At 41.9% G+C, this 16,505-nt stretch overlaps 2 protein-coding genes across 3 annotated transcripts; one reads left to right on the top strand and one right to left on the bottom strand.

Annotated features, from left to right (window-relative positions):
• Nucleotides 1–1,702: 1,702 nt before the first annotated feature.
• Nucleotides 1,703–10,491, bottom strand: LOC142992171 (transcription intermediary factor 1-alpha-like). 2 transcript variants are annotated; one of them, XM_076142496.1, is made up of 17 exons: nucleotides 9,915–10,491; nucleotides 9,583–9,701; nucleotides 9,347–9,497; nucleotides 9,105–9,237; nucleotides 8,474–8,590; nucleotides 7,711–7,825; nucleotides 7,361–7,507; nucleotides 7,099–7,213; nucleotides 6,542–6,918; nucleotides 5,151–5,285; nucleotides 4,756–4,859; nucleotides 4,494–4,626; nucleotides 3,988–4,292; nucleotides 3,562–3,697; nucleotides 3,372–3,446; nucleotides 2,901–3,050; nucleotides 1,703–2,812 (listed from the first exon to the last, which is right to left on the bottom strand). In XM_076142496.1, exons 1-17 carry the CDS (start codon nucleotides 10,186–10,188, stop codon nucleotides 2,603–2,605), a joined length of 2,796 nt encoding a protein of 931 aa, XP_075998611.1. In that variant the 5' UTR covers nucleotides 10,189–10,491; the 3' UTR covers nucleotides 1,703–2,602. The 2 variants fall into 2 exon arrangements, with proteins under 2 accessions (XP_075998611.1, XP_075998612.1); XM_076142497.1 differs by having other exon boundaries at nucleotides 9,350–9,497.
• A 1,263-nt stretch (nucleotides 10,492–11,754) lies between these two features.
• LOC142991741 (aldo-keto reductase family 1 member D1-like) lies at nucleotides 11,755–15,279 on the top strand. The gene is made up of 9 exons (XM_076141830.1): nucleotides 11,755–11,935; nucleotides 12,146–12,316; nucleotides 12,560–12,676; nucleotides 12,961–13,038; nucleotides 13,226–13,348; nucleotides 13,524–13,633; nucleotides 13,982–14,147; nucleotides 14,269–14,351; nucleotides 14,472–15,279. The coding sequence occupies exons 1-9, from the start codon at nucleotides 11,843–11,845 to the stop codon at nucleotides 14,512–14,514; spliced, it is 984 nt and encodes a 327-aa protein (XP_075997945.1). The 5' UTR covers nucleotides 11,755–11,842; the 3' UTR covers nucleotides 14,515–15,279.
• Nucleotides 15,280–16,505: the final 1,226 nt, after the last annotated feature.

Below are 16,505 nucleotides of genomic sequence, written 5' to 3'. Positions count from 1 at the left end.
TAATAAATCAATATTTAGGGGATCAGATTGCACGTGTTTCCATTGTGCATGTGTGCAATATTAGTCAACAAACAAAGCAAAGAATGAGCAATAACAATGGTCACTTAGACATTAAGACATATTGTATATAACAGGGGCTTTAATAGGCACATGTTTCTAAATGATGTAATCGATTTGCTTTTGCATGTGGGAGCAGTAGAAGCTGCCTTGGCCGCAGTGAGCTGCTATAACTTACCTTGCAAGTGTTTCCATGCTACTGTGTTATAAACTTTGCATCCACACATGGAAATTGTCTCCTCATCAGTGGCACAGCCGAGCTTTTTCTGCCTGTGACTAATGATCCTGCTGATTACTGAACATCTGGAGCTGATTTGGGGATATTTATAAAAAAAAAATCTGTTGTAGCTCTGTCCAGACTGTAAGCCTTCTGCAAATGCTTAGTGGAAATTAAGGAAGACAAAAAAAGGAGTTAATGGTATATTTTGTTGCTTACATTTACATATTTAAGTGATTTTGCGCTTTATTTATTAGAGAGTTAAGTTACCTTCTCACAAAGTTAATGAATCAAAGCTTTTGCAACGGTGCCACAGACTGCAGCGGGCACACAGTCAGCCAGACAAATCAGGCTCATTATGAACTAAGAGTTGGAGCTGTGGTTTAAACAGGACCCACACGCTTACACACACACACTGTACGGGTCTACCAGAATTGGCAGGCATGGGAGAAACAATTGCAATGCACATTATAAACATTTTGTACCATCCAGGGCAAAATCTGCAAATTCAATCAGTCTGACTCTGGGCACAGAGACAGAGAGGGGTTAAACGATCTTCTAATCAGAGCCACATGTCTACACCACCAGTCTATCCAGTCTAGAAACATCACCATAAGACTTGATATCGGGTAACCGCATGCATACGGGGAAGCCCACAAATATATTGCAGTTATAAAAGAGTTTTAAATGTAGTTTCTGAGTAGTTGTGTGTCTGTGCTGTGCCCTTGCTTTTGCAGCAGCACGTGGTTTCTGTAGACGTTAACAATCGAGGATGCGCTCCCCCCTATACTGAAACAGTAAAAACGACTAAGTGCTCCTTCACTGCTGATCGCTCCTTAATCTTATCTTTACCTTGGTGTCATGTGGAGACGGTTTGGAAGGTAGAGGACATTTGAAGCCATATAAGGCCTTGAAGATTCAGGGGGCAGACCAAAGGCCAGCCTGTGAACATCTGATGGCAACCGTCCATTGCCTTCCAGAAGCTACCTCTCCACTCCACCCCCAACACCCCCCAATCTACATTCAGGCATTAACAAGAAACAGCAGTATGAGCTGACCTCCTGGCTGGAAGGTGGAGGGTGGAGGAAACTGGGAGTTGCCGAGGTCCTAATCAAACAGCGCTAAAAGCTTGTTGGGGGGTGGTACAGTTCTTTGAAGTTCAACAAAGCGCGTCTTTGCCATGTCTGTGTGGATCAGCAAAGGGCCGCTAACACAGCCTGATGGCTCCCTCCCCCTGGGGCCCGAGACAACTCCATAAACCTGTTACAGCGCAACAGAGGAATTGCTTAATTGAGCAGCATTTAATAACAATACCTTAATAAATCTATGAAGGGCATTGTGAGACTCTAGTCGGCAGTTATTTAAAACATCACGTCATGTTAACAAGCTCTATACTAAAGAACAATTTGTACAATTCATTTAGCTCAATCATACTTTATTGTACCCATAAACACCTGTGGTTTAACTTTCATATGTGTACTCTATATTTACTTTATACCAAAATGTTCTTGAATGATCGTAAGAAAACACTTAACAATGAGATACCAGGAAGAAATCATAAATAACATTTGCACTTTAGTTCATCAAGTAAGACCTTAATAAATACACTAATTTTAAATAAATAACATAAACACATATAATTACACACAGTACTAGTGTGTAAAACATTTCGTATACAAAGTGTATTGGTGTGTAACCCTGTAACATCTTTAACAATCTGAGGCTTTGATTGACAGCTTTGATTTCTTTCATACTAGTTAAGGGACCGTGAACAGCTTACTCAACATCAGATCATAGTTTCCTCCAAATCCATCATCAACTCATAAACTGTCATATTTACAAAGGGAGAATACACATTTGACAAAACACTCTGGCCTTGACCAAACCATATGTATGATGACTGTCAATTAAACAAATCTAAACCAATTTGAAAGGCTATCAGTCAGTAACCGTGTTAGGTAGTTGTTCAGATAAGTATTTGGATGTAAGCAAAACTCATGACATGCTAAAACTGTTGACGGTTGACATCTACCCAGTAAAGAGGCTAATAACAGTATTTGACAGAGCGGCACCAGAGTTTTAGTCAGATAAGAGAAGATCCAACATCATTTAGTTGCAGTTCAGGCCAGAAAACAAATATCTAATTTGGTGCGCTCTCTTTATCAAAGCTCTTTATCTGTAAATCATTCAAAACATGTTTGGCGATACAGTGTAACTGTGTATCAAAGATGTTTATAATAAAGTAGAAATGCACCACATAATAGCTGGTGTTATCATAATAACATATGTACTATTTCAATCATAAAGAAGCCCTGTGCCTTTCCTCCATCATGGTGCACTCTGGGAGTTTGAGCATGTGCGCCGGCGCTTTGCAGGCTGCAGTGCGTCATTAAAGGCTGACGGTTGACAGACAAGAGGGGTAACAGGTTTCTGTTCCGTTTTGATTTGTGAGAAGGTCTGGTCAGGGTAGATGATCTTGAGATGCTCCTCAAACAGCTCCTTAAGCGTCCTGCCTGTCATGTGCGCCTTGGCATCGTCCTGTAGTGGAAGCAGTAAAACAGCTCATATAAGTGAAGTCAAGGGAGCCAAAAGATTGTGTGTTTTCAGTGTGTGTGTTTTCCAGTACCTCGCTGAGTACTACACAGTCCCTGAAGATGAGTCTGACATCCGACACAAACTCTGCTGGGGTTTGGTAGCTCAGACTCTGCGGAGCCTCGAGTCGTGTCTTCACAGTGTTTAGAGTTATCGGTGTCGTTTTCCTGTTTGCAGCTAAAACCTATTCAGAAAGCAAAAGACATTTAAAGAGCAGATGATGGAGTCATAACACTTCAAACATTTAAATGACTACCTATATGCATTACTCACCACATTACATAATATTGTTACGTCAACGTTAATAATCTAGAGACGCTGCCACTGTATATGTGGAGCCTGAGACACTATGTAGTCTGCTGCTTGGCCTGTCTGTCAGTTTGCAATAACAAATTCTCTGTTATCTCTTCTTGTGGTTTATACAGTGTATGTTTTTACTCATAAATATTGCACATTAAACATTAAAAACCACCATGTGACGTTAATCCTATGAATCCACACTCACAGCAGGGGGTCTGGGCTCTTCACAGGCTGAACTCGACTCGCTGCAAAACAAGTGCAGCAGCAGCCGCTCACATCTCTGCAGGAAAAGACATGACAACTGATACATCAACCAAACACAGCATGATGGTTGTATGGTCATATCTCTTTTATAATCTATAATCCAGGTTGTGTAGTTAAACTGTCATACTGACTCGTTTGTCCACAGGGGGGAAACCTCCCTCAGAATCGGGCTCTTCCTTCACTGTTTTGGCTTCAGGCTTGCTAACACAGTCGTACTCCATCTCAGGCGCCAACAGGTCGCGACAGAAGGAGCAAAACCATTGGCCGCTAAAAGGAGAAAATCCAAAGATCGAAACAAAATGCCAGCAAGCATGAATATATTTAAAAAAAAATTACAAGTGTGACCATTAGATGAAAACCTCATGGAGAAATGTTTTCAGAACTTTTCAAAGCAATCTCACTCTCAAATATGGGACTTAAATGTTGTACTGAAAGGACGGACCATGCAAAATAGATTTCCCTGAAAGGAGAACAAAAAGGAAAATGAAATGAAAAAGGGAATATAGTGTTTTAATCTAAAATGACTGTATACATGAATTCCATATGGCTGAGCTTGCCTGGAAGATTTGAAGAGACTTGGAACATGGCAAGTAGGGTGGAATACTTTGGGACACCTGTCGCACCACAGAAGCTCGCCCCCATTCTGACACACAGCACACAGGACTTCACCAGGGTCCTTCAGTGAAGCCGTGTGAGAGGGAGGATTGGCCTCACATTGGTCCTGTGGGCACCTTGGGGGAGACACGTGGCTCTCAAGTTTGTCCTCTGTGCTTTGAGGGTCCTGGTCCCACCCTCCCTGCACACTGGTTTGGTGCTGGTCGCCGGTGCTGTCAGGGAGGCTCACTCTTTGGTTGGCTTCTAGCTGAAATACAAACACAGAGATAAAAACAAGTGAAAATATTGATATAGCATCCCATTAGAGTCAACAAACTGCATTGACCTAAACCACATGTACAGATTAAATTCATAATCTCTGTGATTCTGGAGAATGATGAAAAGTTTTAAAAACAAAGTTGAGCAAAAATTCTCATCAATATATTATTTGACCGTTCATTCATCTCACATAGCTGCTATCATCCTCTGGCTCATCTTTGATGACAATGATGGGCTCTGGTGATGACCTTGGTCTCTTCTTGACAGCTGAGCCCAGTGCACTGTTTGCCTGCGGTGCTTCTGGAGGTTTCCAGGAAACAGTCCTGGGGAACAAAGCCACAGCCCAGTGGAATAAAGGGAAATTGAGTGGAAAGACCAATGGCAAAAATTGCCTGAGGTCATATCAAACCAGTGCTGTGTGTGTGGGTGTGTGTATCTGTCTGTCAGCTTACCCTGGTTTCTCCTCTTGGGACACTGCAGAGTACCTTGGTGGATTCTGCTGTTCTTCAGCTTGAGACGTATGGAAATCAGTGCCTTTGTGTTTGCTGTTATTAACCTACAACAACACAAAAAATATGTACTCCACTGAATATGGTACAGATGACAAACAATGACACTGACATAGCACCTCTGTGTGGCAAAGAAGGCAGCAGACTCTGGGGATGTTTGCTTTCAGCTTATACAGCATAGGGGACTGCCTGAATCGTTCCTCCAGCTCTGGTACATATGCTCACTCTAAATGTAATACTACATGTCATCTAATGCACAAAATAACGTCGGAGGATGAGAGACAGTTTACAGCATTTCATTGCTTCAGTCATCCAAGAAAATGAATAGAGCCACTTGCCGCCTGGCGCGAGTGAGGAGATCCGACGTCACCATCAATGGGGAGCGATGAGTTAAGGGTATAGAAAGGTGAAGGGGAAAACAGGTCGGTGGCTTTGGGCTGGTAGCTGGAGTTGCCTCCCATCCCCCTTAGCAGCTGGACAGATACCAGTGAAGAAGAAGAAGAAGAACAACAACCCTTTATTTGATCTCAGCCTTGAGAAATTTGGCTTAAAATACATGCAGTTTTTACATACATGCAGTTTCACACTATACAATCGTACACACACAATGCAAATAACACACATATCTGAAGTTTGCGCCCCCTTCCCACACACACACACACACAAACACACACACACACACACACCGGGGGGGCACCGCAGGGCAGCCAGCAGCCGTGGAGCAGGTTGGGGTTCGGTGCCTTGCTCAAGGGCACCTCGGCAGTGCCCTGGCGGCAAACTGGCAACTCTTCGGCTGCCAGCTGCCAGTCCACGCTTGGAGTGGGACGATATGAATGAGGGCGATACAAGAAACGCTGCAACCATTGTCGTGTTTCATTGTTGTCATCTTGTCACTGAGGCCAGTACAACACAGAGTTGATTCAGCCTCGCAAATAAACAAAACTCTACCATTTCAGAGATGTGAAACTCCCTTGAAATGGTCTCTCTAGAAAAAAACGTCAGCTTTATTTACCAAAGTTCCTTCTTGTGTAATAATGCAGAGCAACATATTCAATCCATCTAGACTTAAACTGCATTACTGTGCAATGATGACAGATGTAAGTCTGACAGAGCACGAAGCGGACATGTTGTTTACTTCTATAGCCTTTGCAAGCTGTTTTTCATTCTGAAGTGAAAAGAGGTGAAACCACAAAAACACAGATATAAAACATTGCAGCTTGCTATAAAGAATATTTAACGCTTATATTAAGTATATAGGGTTTCTAAAACGTTCCTTGACTATGGAGAATGCTAAAGACTTCTCGATAACAGCTTGCTCACATCGGAGTGACACAACTTATGTGTGCACTGCAGAAGCCAACCCTGTCCTCTTAGTGCGCCTATACTTCAGAGCTGGAACAAAAACACCCAGTGAATTAGACTAAACAACTCAGAGGACTAGACATCTTCAGCCATTGCTTATGGAATCTTGGGTCCATCCTGTGTCACATGTCAGCTGCTGCTATTTTAGATTTAGTTCATATGATTTTGAATTATAAGATAGAGCTCGAGGCTTAAATCCATCTCGACGAGGAAAGACAGAAATTGCCCGGGATGTGAAGGCTGTCAGCTCTATTTAGGACAACGCCATCCGCTGCCTGTGCGTGTTAAGAGAGCTTGTCAGTCAAGGAGGCACGTGAACACGAGCACACACGTACACTCTCACACAAAGCGAAGATCACACGCTTACCTGGGGCGTGAACCCAGAGGTCGGTAAGCTGCTGGTTGGGCTGGCATTGTTGGGAGGAGGTGCCACAAACCGGCTGATAGGTTGTTGTGGCACAATGTGGGACGGAGAGCCTCCTTGGAGGGGCCTAGGAACAGTTCGCTGGAGATGGACGCTCTGGTATCGTGTCCACGGTGGAGGAGCCGGCTGGGGCTGCCAGCGGGCCTGCAGGTTTAGCTTGTCCACCTGCATCTGTAGCTGAGCCAAAGTGCTGTGGGGGGCTGGCAGGACCAGGCCACTGGGTGAGCTTGATGGGCCCTGAACAGGGTGGGACACCTGATGAGAGATGCCCTGAATACCACCCGGTTGGGAGCCTGGTACACTCTCTACCACTAAAGAGCCTGCACACACACACACACACGGATATGTTCAGCATAACAAGCAGGGACGAAATACAGAAGAAAGCTTCTGCAGAGAAATGTGGTGAGGAGCAGTTAGAAACCATGTTTGGCACATGATACTATCAACCTTACTACTTCAACCACTGCAATACGGAAAACAGAAAAGTGAGAGCTAATTACCAAGATCAACATTTGAGGCCCAATAGGAGGAACGACACTGGAAGCGTACAGAGCTCTGTTGTATAAATGCGGTACTGCACTTTGCCCGGAGGAGGTTTCCAATCTGAAACAGAATCTGCAGCAGAGGGGATGTTATTTATAGTCATTGTGGGATGGCAAATGCGAGTGACCATATTTAAACACTCTCATTCATCAAGACCGGCACAAGGCAGAATGTGATGAAGCGATTGTGTGGCGCGGATAAGGATCCGACAGAGCTTACCAAACGCTTACAATACAAGAGGGCCGCACCCCCGTTCCTGGCTGTGGCCCATGTGATGAAATTGATGACATGATCCAGGTGCCTGGACAGAAAACCAATGTCCTCCTGTTGTTTTCGCAAAACACCCTCGTGATCCTTTGTGACAGCCTGGCAACCAAGAAACATGAAAGTCAGCATTTACAGTGATTAAATGGCTGGAGGACACACACTCCAGGCCTCAGGGTGCAGCACAGTAGAGAGAATGTAGTTTCTTTTTCTAGAAACGACACAATGGTGAGCAATAGGGACGCTACAAATAGCAAAAGTAGCAATTATTCATTATTTTGTCCTATATTTCATAGCTGTCATACCTCAAGTTGATTAACGAGCATCTTTCCCTTCTTGTTTATCTCAAGGATCAAATTGCAGATGGATTTCTTTATTTCATTGTGAACAGATGTACGGTTCTCATCAGCTTTAAGCAGCCTGCAAAACAAATACCACAATTTATCTCGTGCTTGGGTTTCCATATTTTCAAACAAAGTTACATTTAACACATGTTGGAGTGTAGTGGATTCTTTGCAGCGATGTCTCGGTGTTGAGGCAGAGACCAGTCAGTTTGTTGAAGTAAAGAAGTTTATTACACTTTGTAAGTGTGGAGAAGTCAGACGTACACAAGATGTGCTCAAGAAGCTCTCTCTCTCTCTCTCTCTCTCTCTCCCCAACGAGAGCAGGCAGGGTGTATTTAACCTGTATTGATGATCAGCCAATATGACGCTGTTGCTAGGCAGATAATGACATATTCTGGACACAGAAGAAAGGCCTGTTCCCCACTAATGTGGGTGCAGTGTGGGTGCATCGAAACCCAGATGCAGCCGGTGTTTATCAGACAGCAGAAACCGAAAGCCAGGTTAGCTCATTATAAAGAATACAGAGGTTCAAAGCAAAGTACAAGGTTGCTAATTATACGAATACTGGGTGAGAGTGCAAGCAAAGTGCAAGGTTACGTACCAATACTGGCTGAGAGGGCAGAATTGCCATCACAGGAGATATCTCAATGCTTCTTTTGGTTTGTTCTATTAACAGTTTACATTCTGACAGATGTTTGTGTCTGTGTGGTGCATGTGAACATACCCGTTATTTATAGAGTGCGACACATCTTCAATTACTTTCTTTTTCTCTTGCAGCTGATGAGTCATGCTCTCCATGTGCTGTTTGTGGTTCTTACATGCGTCCTCAAGGAACTGGTAACTAGTCCAAAAAGCAAAACAAAAACATTAAGCCAATGGACACAACAACAAAAAACTTAAAAATACATTTAAATGATCCAATATTGGATTTGTTCTTTTAGAATCCCCTACTCTGACAATAAAATGTATCTTGACTGGAGACAATTTAAAGGCTCAGGAAACCTTCACAGGTGATTTGAGTTAATGAGCTGATCAGAGTGAGACACTATGAGGCAACTATATTGACCTTTTTCCACAATATTCAAATTTTCTGAGATACTGAATTTGGGGTTTTCATGAGCTGTAAACCATAATCATCTAAATTAAAAACAAATAAAGGCTGGAAATATTTCACTTTGTGTGTAATGAATCTATAATATATGAGAGTTTCACTTTTTGAATTGAATTACTGAAATAAATTAACTTTTCACCGTGACAATTTAAATGCTGTTGCTTGTTGATGTTTTAATCTACACTATACTTGTGCGAAGTATTATTATTATTATTTTATATGATAGTATACATTCTGGCTGTACTTGTGGTCTTTGTGCTTGACTAGCTGGCAGTCTCGACAGGTGAGCAGGTCACAGGTTTCACAGAACAGCTTCAGTGGTTCCTGTTTGTGGACGTCACAGAACATCGGCCTCTGAGTCGACACACTGCCGCCCTCTGAAAAATAAGAGAGTTTCATTATTCAAAGCTTTGGTAAAAGGGTGAAGACAATATTGGTTTCTTCCCTCAAACTATTGTTCTTTACAAGTGATCACATTGGTCAAACCACCTTGTGATATGTCAGTCGTCTGTCTTATGTTGTGGTCTTTGGTGAATTTGACTCTTTGATGGGCTTCCACACAGGTGGCACAAAGGTACTCAACGCAGTCCGTGCAAAACCCTGAGGCCTCTGTGTTGTCATCGCAGGTCATACACAGCTGCGGACAGATGGACAGACATTAAAAGTCAGAGGCTGACGCGACCCCTGACCCCATATAGTGGTGTATTTGGTCCCTAACTAACCTGGAGTGTCCTCTCCACGGTGCTGCTGGGAGCCTCCACTGAGTCCTTCACGAAGACATTTTCCATCACATCCACCTCCATACACTCCTGTCTACACACCGGACAGCGAATCACATTGACTGGGAATCAAACAGAAACACACACACACCATCAGTTGTGCTATCTGGACAATGACTGATAGACATTGTGTCACCAGTGTAGCGCTGCATAATGTCAACAAACAACAACATTACAGTGAAGTGAAAGGATGGGATGTACCAAAACGTTTTTTTCCTTGTGCTCATCTCTTTTCCATGCAGACCATCTGTGGCCATTGTAAACAAATGACTCACGTGGTTTGGTCGCGCTGTCAACTGGGAAGTTTGGCAATTCCGTCGTGGCTAAATTCCTGGATGGTGACGGCAGACATTTCTTGCAGAAAGAGTGCAGACACGGCAAAAGCTTAGGCTCTCGGCTGTGAAAGTTTAAACGGCAGACGGGGCAAGTTTCCATGTAATTCAGACTCGCCGCCGCCGTCCATTTCTCCTCCTGTGTGCTCTCGGCTTCGTTCTCCACAACGAGAGCTGCTGCAACATCCTTGGACTCCTGTTGTCCGTCTGCCTCCATTTGCGAGACTTTGACCCCTCGTAGCGTCCTGCCAGGTGAGTTAAGAGGCGCGCCCCACTGCCCTGCTCTCCACGCTGTCACCCAGTCGTCTTTTATGTCAAAACGCGGCGCATTAATGACTCCGCGCACACGTTCTTACACGACAAATGATGAGAGGAGCGACCGACAAAAAACAACAGCAACAGCACGTATATTGCTGTGCGATATGGACGGCGCAGACGTTGCCCAAATTGCATCTCCAGCACGCGCTGGTTGCAACGCGAAGGGGGTGGGGTTAGACAGAGTGCGCGCTCTGATGTGCAGGAGGCTGGCTAACGCAAGGGGGCGTTGTTTTACCGTGTCTATACAGTGTGCTTTTGCTTCAATACTGTACACGGTAAATAAAAAATCGGTCGTAATGACTAGCTATAGACTTTGAATTAATTGTATATGTACAACGCCATTAATGTATCCTCATTATTGTAATTTGTGCAAGTATCCTTGATCCTGACGTGTTGTGTTTCATCGCTTCCATGTTAGTATTGTTCTTTGCCACAAGGTGCCACTATTGTAGACATATATGGCTGAATAAGAGAAGAAGAGTAGGAATTGGAATTGCAATCAATAAGAAAAATAGATATGTGTGTCAAGGTGTTTCAGGATGTAAATCACTCTGAATCCTTGGGTGAGGAAGGTTTAAGGAGAAGGCAGGAGGTATTAGGAGGTTATCAGTGGAAATTAAATGATAAAGAAGTGGAGTATTTTTTTACTCCGAAAGAATTAAGAGATGCAGTAAAAGATGGTTCCTACTCCAGGAATTGATGGAATGCCGGAATATATATATCACATTTGTCACCTATAAGATAATGATGAATGACATGTTGTCTAAATCTTCATCATGGATTTGGATAGTCTCTATTTGGGGAAGATGGCGCCATCTAGAGGAGAGGCGAAAACACTCAGAGATTCACTGAATTCTAGATTCGGTTGTGTAAGCGTTATAAATATTTACCTGTAACGCCCGTGGCTATTGGTAAAGCATCAGCAATTTTGTGCCACACCTGTTACTGCTGTTCCGAGAGATAGAAAGAGTGCGAGGAGGAATAGATGAGTGTCCATTTCCTGAAGAAAACCCAAGTATGCTAGAGAGAGAGAGAGAGAGAGAGAGAGAGAGAGAGAGAGAGAGAGAGAGAGAGAGAGAGAGAGAGAGAGTCCTCATATAGTCCATCAGCTGTCTGTCAAAGAGTGAGTCATGGCAGTCAGTAAATAAATCAGGCCAAGGATGTACAAGCAAGAGTGGCAAGTGAATGCCAATTTGCTTGTACATCCAGTCGGTCAAAGTAACCCATAACATTTAAAACTAGATGATTGTAGATTTACTTCAGAAAACCTAAGTATGCTTGCAGGACAGCATGTTAAGTGGATTCAAGCACGGTTTTTCACTCATGCTGCATTTGTTTAGTGACAGGCAGCCTTTCGTTTCACAACAAATAACATGCAGAATTCCAACAGAAAAAAAAGAAGTGCAATACCCGTGACCTCTGTGACTGTGTTGCTTATCTGTGATGCTAAGTCAGAGCTTGTTCATTAAAAGTCCCGCTCAAGGTTCAAGGTTCAGGGCATATAATACCTATTAGGTATTCAGGCCGTGTAGTAACACTGCATTTGCACAGGCATGAATCTGACTGCGGAGAACCACAGTATTCCCCTCAGTGATGGAAATCGTATTCCACTTCTTGGATTAGGAACCTACGGGGACCCTAGAACGGTAAGAATTCTCAAAAGATACATCAGAATTCCGATATTCCGAATTTATATTAATGTGGCTAGTGAATGACTTGATGTGTCTATTGTAGTGATTGGATAATCCTTTGCTATGCCCTGCAAAAAGTTGAACTACCATTCAAACAACTTTTTTAACCATATCTGCAAAGGTCCAAACGAGTACAATTTTCGATTTTCTGTGTATTTCTGTCAGACTCCAAAAGGCACAGCGCTCGAGTGTGTCAAGTTGGCCATAGATGTGGGCTACAGGCACTTTGATGGCGCATTGGTGTATTTCAATGAGCATGAAGTGGGTCAAGCCATTAGAGAGAAGATTGCAGATGGAACCATTGGAGGAAGAGAGGACATCTTTTACTGTGGAAAGGTATTACGCTCTGTCATATGTTGCTCTCTAATTTTGTAAATATCACCAAAAATCTATTGTTAAAACTCTTATCCAATGTATACCTTTATTTGTTGTAATTTCCAATATATGAGAATATTCCTCATGACTGTGCCCTTTGACCTTTTATCAATTGAACGAAAACAAAACCCAAACCAATGAGCCAAGTTTCATTAAAATCCACCTTAAATTCATTTTCTGAGTCGTCTTCTTTGTCTGCCTCAGCTCTGGAACACCTTCCACCCTCCAGAGTTGGTGCGGCCGGCCTTGGAGAGGACACTGAAGACCTTGAACCTGGATTATGTGGATCTCTACATTGTAGAGCTTCCTATGGCCTTCAAGGTTTGCGATGGCAATTAACTTGTCTTCCAGCCATTAAGCGTGAACATTGCCCTCACAATCAGCTCAGTGGCATGTTTTAGTTCAGATAAAGCTCACACGCTTTAGAGAATGTTAGACACATATTCCAACATATCCCATTTACAATAACATTAAATGGAGAAAGACAGCAAATCATCATATCTAATCTATCTGCTCTATGAAGTAGTATGCTTTAGTGATACATTGTCAGATAGTTACTTAGTAACAAGTGTTCATGGGATAATTGAATTGTGCTTCAATTTTAGCCTGGAGATGAGTTCTATCCTCAGGACCAGAGTGGGAAGCACATCTACCACCATACTGACCTCTGTGCAACATGGGAGGTGAGTCCTGCTTATTCCACAATAGATGGTGTACACTTGTTACTATAAATCTCTGACAATGAGTGACAAATGACACAAATAAATGAAGCACAAAAATGTTCTATATAATTCTATTTTGTTCATATTAGTGCATTTTTTCTCTTAAGTGTGCTTATTATTACAGTATTTCTTCTTTTCTTCTCATCAGGCTTTAGAGGCCTGCAAAGACGCAGGGCTTGTCAAGTCTTTAGGAGTCTCCAACTTCAACCGCAGACAGCTGGAACTGCTGCTGAATAAGCCCGGCCTCAAACACAAACCTGTATCCAACCAGGTGGGATACTTCCTCCCTCTTTATGCCCCACTGATGTCAGGCAGGGTTTACACAATATGCAATAGATAGTATATGTAGAACAGCTGTATATTACATATACATTTACTCAAGACGATTATTTTTCAAGACAGCATTTCTGAGTATCTAAAGCTAAATCTGTTTTCTTTTTATTTAGGTTGAATGTCATCCTTACTTCACACAACCTAAGCTCCTGGAGTTCTGTCGCCAGAATGACATCGTTGTTGTAGGCTACTGTCCTATCGGCTCCTCAAGAGATGCATCCTGGTAATCAGTTTAGGATCTAACTGTGCATATTTATGGTGTTTTTTGCTATTTTGTTTCCTCTTCAATTGGAATAATTGGCATGGTGAAAATGCCAGGATTCACACAGCAGCAATAGCACACAAAACTATTTCAAGACTGTTTAAGTTATAGAAAACCCAAGTCAGTCCAAATTGGCAAATGAGTCATTATATTACATGGGAATGGCAATATTTAGATTTTACAGCCTGTTCTTTTTGCTCAAACTGCTATTACAGAGGCAGTGGGAACATGACTACACGACTAAAATAGTTTGCATGGTTATATTGGAGATTCTTATACTCTTTATTTGCTGTGCCGTTTCTGATCCAGGGTGAATTTAAAAAGCCCTCCTCTGCTGGAGGATGAGCTGCTTGTGTCGATTGGCAAAAAATACAACAAGAGCAGCGCTCAGGTGGCTTTGCGCTTTAACATCCAGAGAGGAGTCGTCGTGATCCCCAAGAGCTTCAGCCCCGAGAGGATCAAACACAACTTCCAGGTGTGTGTACTGTTGTGTTAATTGTGCAGTATATAGGCATTTTTACGCTTCTTAGATTTGTTTAAAAAATGCATTGATTTTGATATATTCAATAAAGCCACACATTCACATTTTATTGCAGATATTTGATTTTTCACTCACGGAGGAAGAGATGAAAGTCATTGAAGCACTCAACAAAAATACTCGTTTTGTGGAGCTGTTGATGTAAGTGAAAGCACTGAGTTTGAACTGAACAGATGAGTTGTTAGAAACAGTTTTCACATCATGAATAATGCTCATAAATGTCAACAATATCACATTTCTTTTTGGTTTGTTTTGACACAGGTGGAGTGACCATCCAGAGTATCCCTTTCATGATGAATATTAGACGTGTTTGCCCTTTATCTGGGTGACGAGGTGACTGCTGCTGTCATCCTCAGTATCTGTATTCTTCATTGAAATATGTGCTTGTAAACACTAGAGGGCTCTAGATATCATGTAGAAAACAATCTAAATATTCCCAAGGATGACATGCAGCAATGGTTTAATGTTTCATATGAGCCACAGATGAGGCTCTGGTGAGATTGAAGTTTGATATTACTGTGAAATTATCTTCAGTGAAGAGCAATCGCTGTGACTTCAGCAGTGTAAGGTCTGTTTTACAAAAAGCCTCTTTGGATGCATAAAAAGTTTGTATCGATTGTGATTGAATAGTACTTATAGAATATCTGGACCAAGCTGGACAGATGTTTTGTCTTTGTTTTTGCATATTTCTCACCATTTTGATGTAATTGGCTGCCAAAATGGAGTCGAGACGTGCACTCACTACTTCTGCAACTCAATTGACCTGATGGAGTCCCTATAACAACAACAGCTACATTTTATCAATAACCTTGAAACCAGACATGGTAGAGGTCAACATTTAGTTAATAGGGGGTGATCATGGTCTAATCAATCACTGAGAGACACAGTCATAACAGTTCTCAGCATTGGTGGAGGTATGCTTTCTCTGAGTGCCCTCTAGTAGCTTCTAAAGTGGATGACCTGTTGGTTATTGCTATTAAGGCATTGCATAACCTTCTAACTTCTAACTAATGGTATGGATACATATTTGTATTGCACTTCATACAGAGCTGACAGACACAAGTGCAGACACAAAATAGATTTTGACCCATAACAGTAAGTAAACATTGTGTAATCTGTTTCATAATTTAGTTTCTATAATCTCTTGTGATTAAAGCCTTGGTACTGTTGTAGTATTGTAACCAAAAGAACTAATAGAACAAATGGTATGAACTGAACTGACCAGCTGAAATGAATTCTGCCACTGGTATTTTTTAAAGGATTCTCAAACAAACAAGACTTTACAATGACAGAAATCCTGCAAAATAAACACATTTCACACTGTGCAAACATCAAAATGGTCTTTTTACAAGCTGTAGCCAAATATTTTGACATTTCCTTTTGTGTACGAGCAGAATCACAAAATAAAAGACAAATCTTAGTTACTATTCAGTTATGGGAAATCAAAGGTAATCAAAGTCTGATTGAAGTGATAATGATGTAAATTACCCAAGTACCACTGAAACAAATGCAACATTCTGCCCTGCGTGTCTTGTTTGGTCAGCGAGGGGATACTTTGCTCAGCTTAAATCTTCTGTTGCAGTGTTGACCTATTTTGCAATCCTTGTGTACACACCTTTTACCTACTTTCATCCATTTGACTTCCATTGTGCTCAGCCGGCTCTTCTTATTTGGCTTTTCTTCTTTTTCACCATCACACATCTAATGAACCACAGCTCTTGATTTTGATCTGACAAGACAGACTTGAGACCAAACAAGCTTTCACTCTGAGCGCCAACCTGTGGCTTTACGGTAACACAGCCTGCAGAGAGAGAATAAAAAAAGATATACTTCAATTTTAATCCTGTTTTCCCCCCTTTTCTTTGTGTCCCGTGGATTTTTTTCTGGGTAAGCTCCAAGTGAGCTCCAACCTCCAATTACACATTTTTGGCAAATGAAAGGACCACTGCATGCTAAAAGTCAAATTAAGGCTTTTGACTTGCTTTGCACAATTCATCTCCATCTACTTTATCTGTATTTCTTAGACAAACACTCATTTCATTAATCTTATAAATAAAGATAACATCAAGACTCAGACTAATGTTCATCCACTCCCCTATCAAAATGACAATAATTGAAGATAAGATAAGAAGCTGAACATAATTAATCAGCAAAGTGTAGGTTGAGTGTGAAACTACTTTGCACCCACAGTAGTAAAAGAGCAGCTTTTCCACATGTTTTGGAGGTTTTTAGATAGATTTAATATTGAAATAGTAATTGTCAAGTAAGTATTTTCAAATGATTTGGAAAGATGGA

Source organism: Genypterus blacodes, unplaced genomic scaffold (genome assembly GCF_046128005.1).
Source record: "Genypterus blacodes isolate CSIRO-AG114 ecotype Tasmania unplaced genomic scaffold, CSIRO-AGI_Gbla_v1 ptg000021l_1, whole genome shotgun sequence".
Lineage (NCBI taxonomy): Eukaryota > Metazoa > Chordata > Actinopteri > Ophidiiformes > Ophidiidae > Genypterus > Genypterus blacodes.
The sequence above is the reverse complement of the archived record's forward strand: the minus strand, read 5'-3'. Positions and strand labels throughout refer to the sequence as shown.

What these genes read in the sequence shown, in the direction of transcription:
- LOC142992171 (XM_076142496.1), bottom strand. Translation starts at nt 10,188, where the DNA reads ATGGAGGCAGACGGACAACAGGAGTCCAAGGATGTTGCAGCAGCTCTC. An exon ending in GTCAAGCACAAAGACCACAA is followed by an intron (nt 8,591 to 9,104) that starts GTACAGCCAGAA and finishes TTTTTGGACTAG; the next exon opens with TTACCAGTTCCTTGAGGACG. An exon ending in AAGAGCCCAGACCCCCTGCT is followed by an intron (nt 3,051 to 3,371) that starts GTGAGTGTGGAT and finishes CTTTCTGAATAG; the next exon opens with GTTTTAGCTGCAAACAGGAA.
- LOC142991741 (XM_076141830.1), top strand. Translation starts at nt 11,843, where the DNA reads ATGAATCTGACTGCGGAGAACCACAGTATTCCCCTCAGTGATGGAAAT. An exon ending in ACATCTTTTACTGTGGAAAG is followed by an intron (nt 12,317 to 12,559) that starts GTATTACGCTCT and finishes TGTCTGCCTCAG; the next exon opens with CTCTGGAACACCTTCCACCC. An exon ending in AGCTTCCTATGGCCTTCAAG is followed by an intron (nt 12,677 to 12,960) that starts GTTTGCGATGGC and finishes CTTCAATTTTAG; the next exon opens with CCTGGAGATGAGTTCTATCC.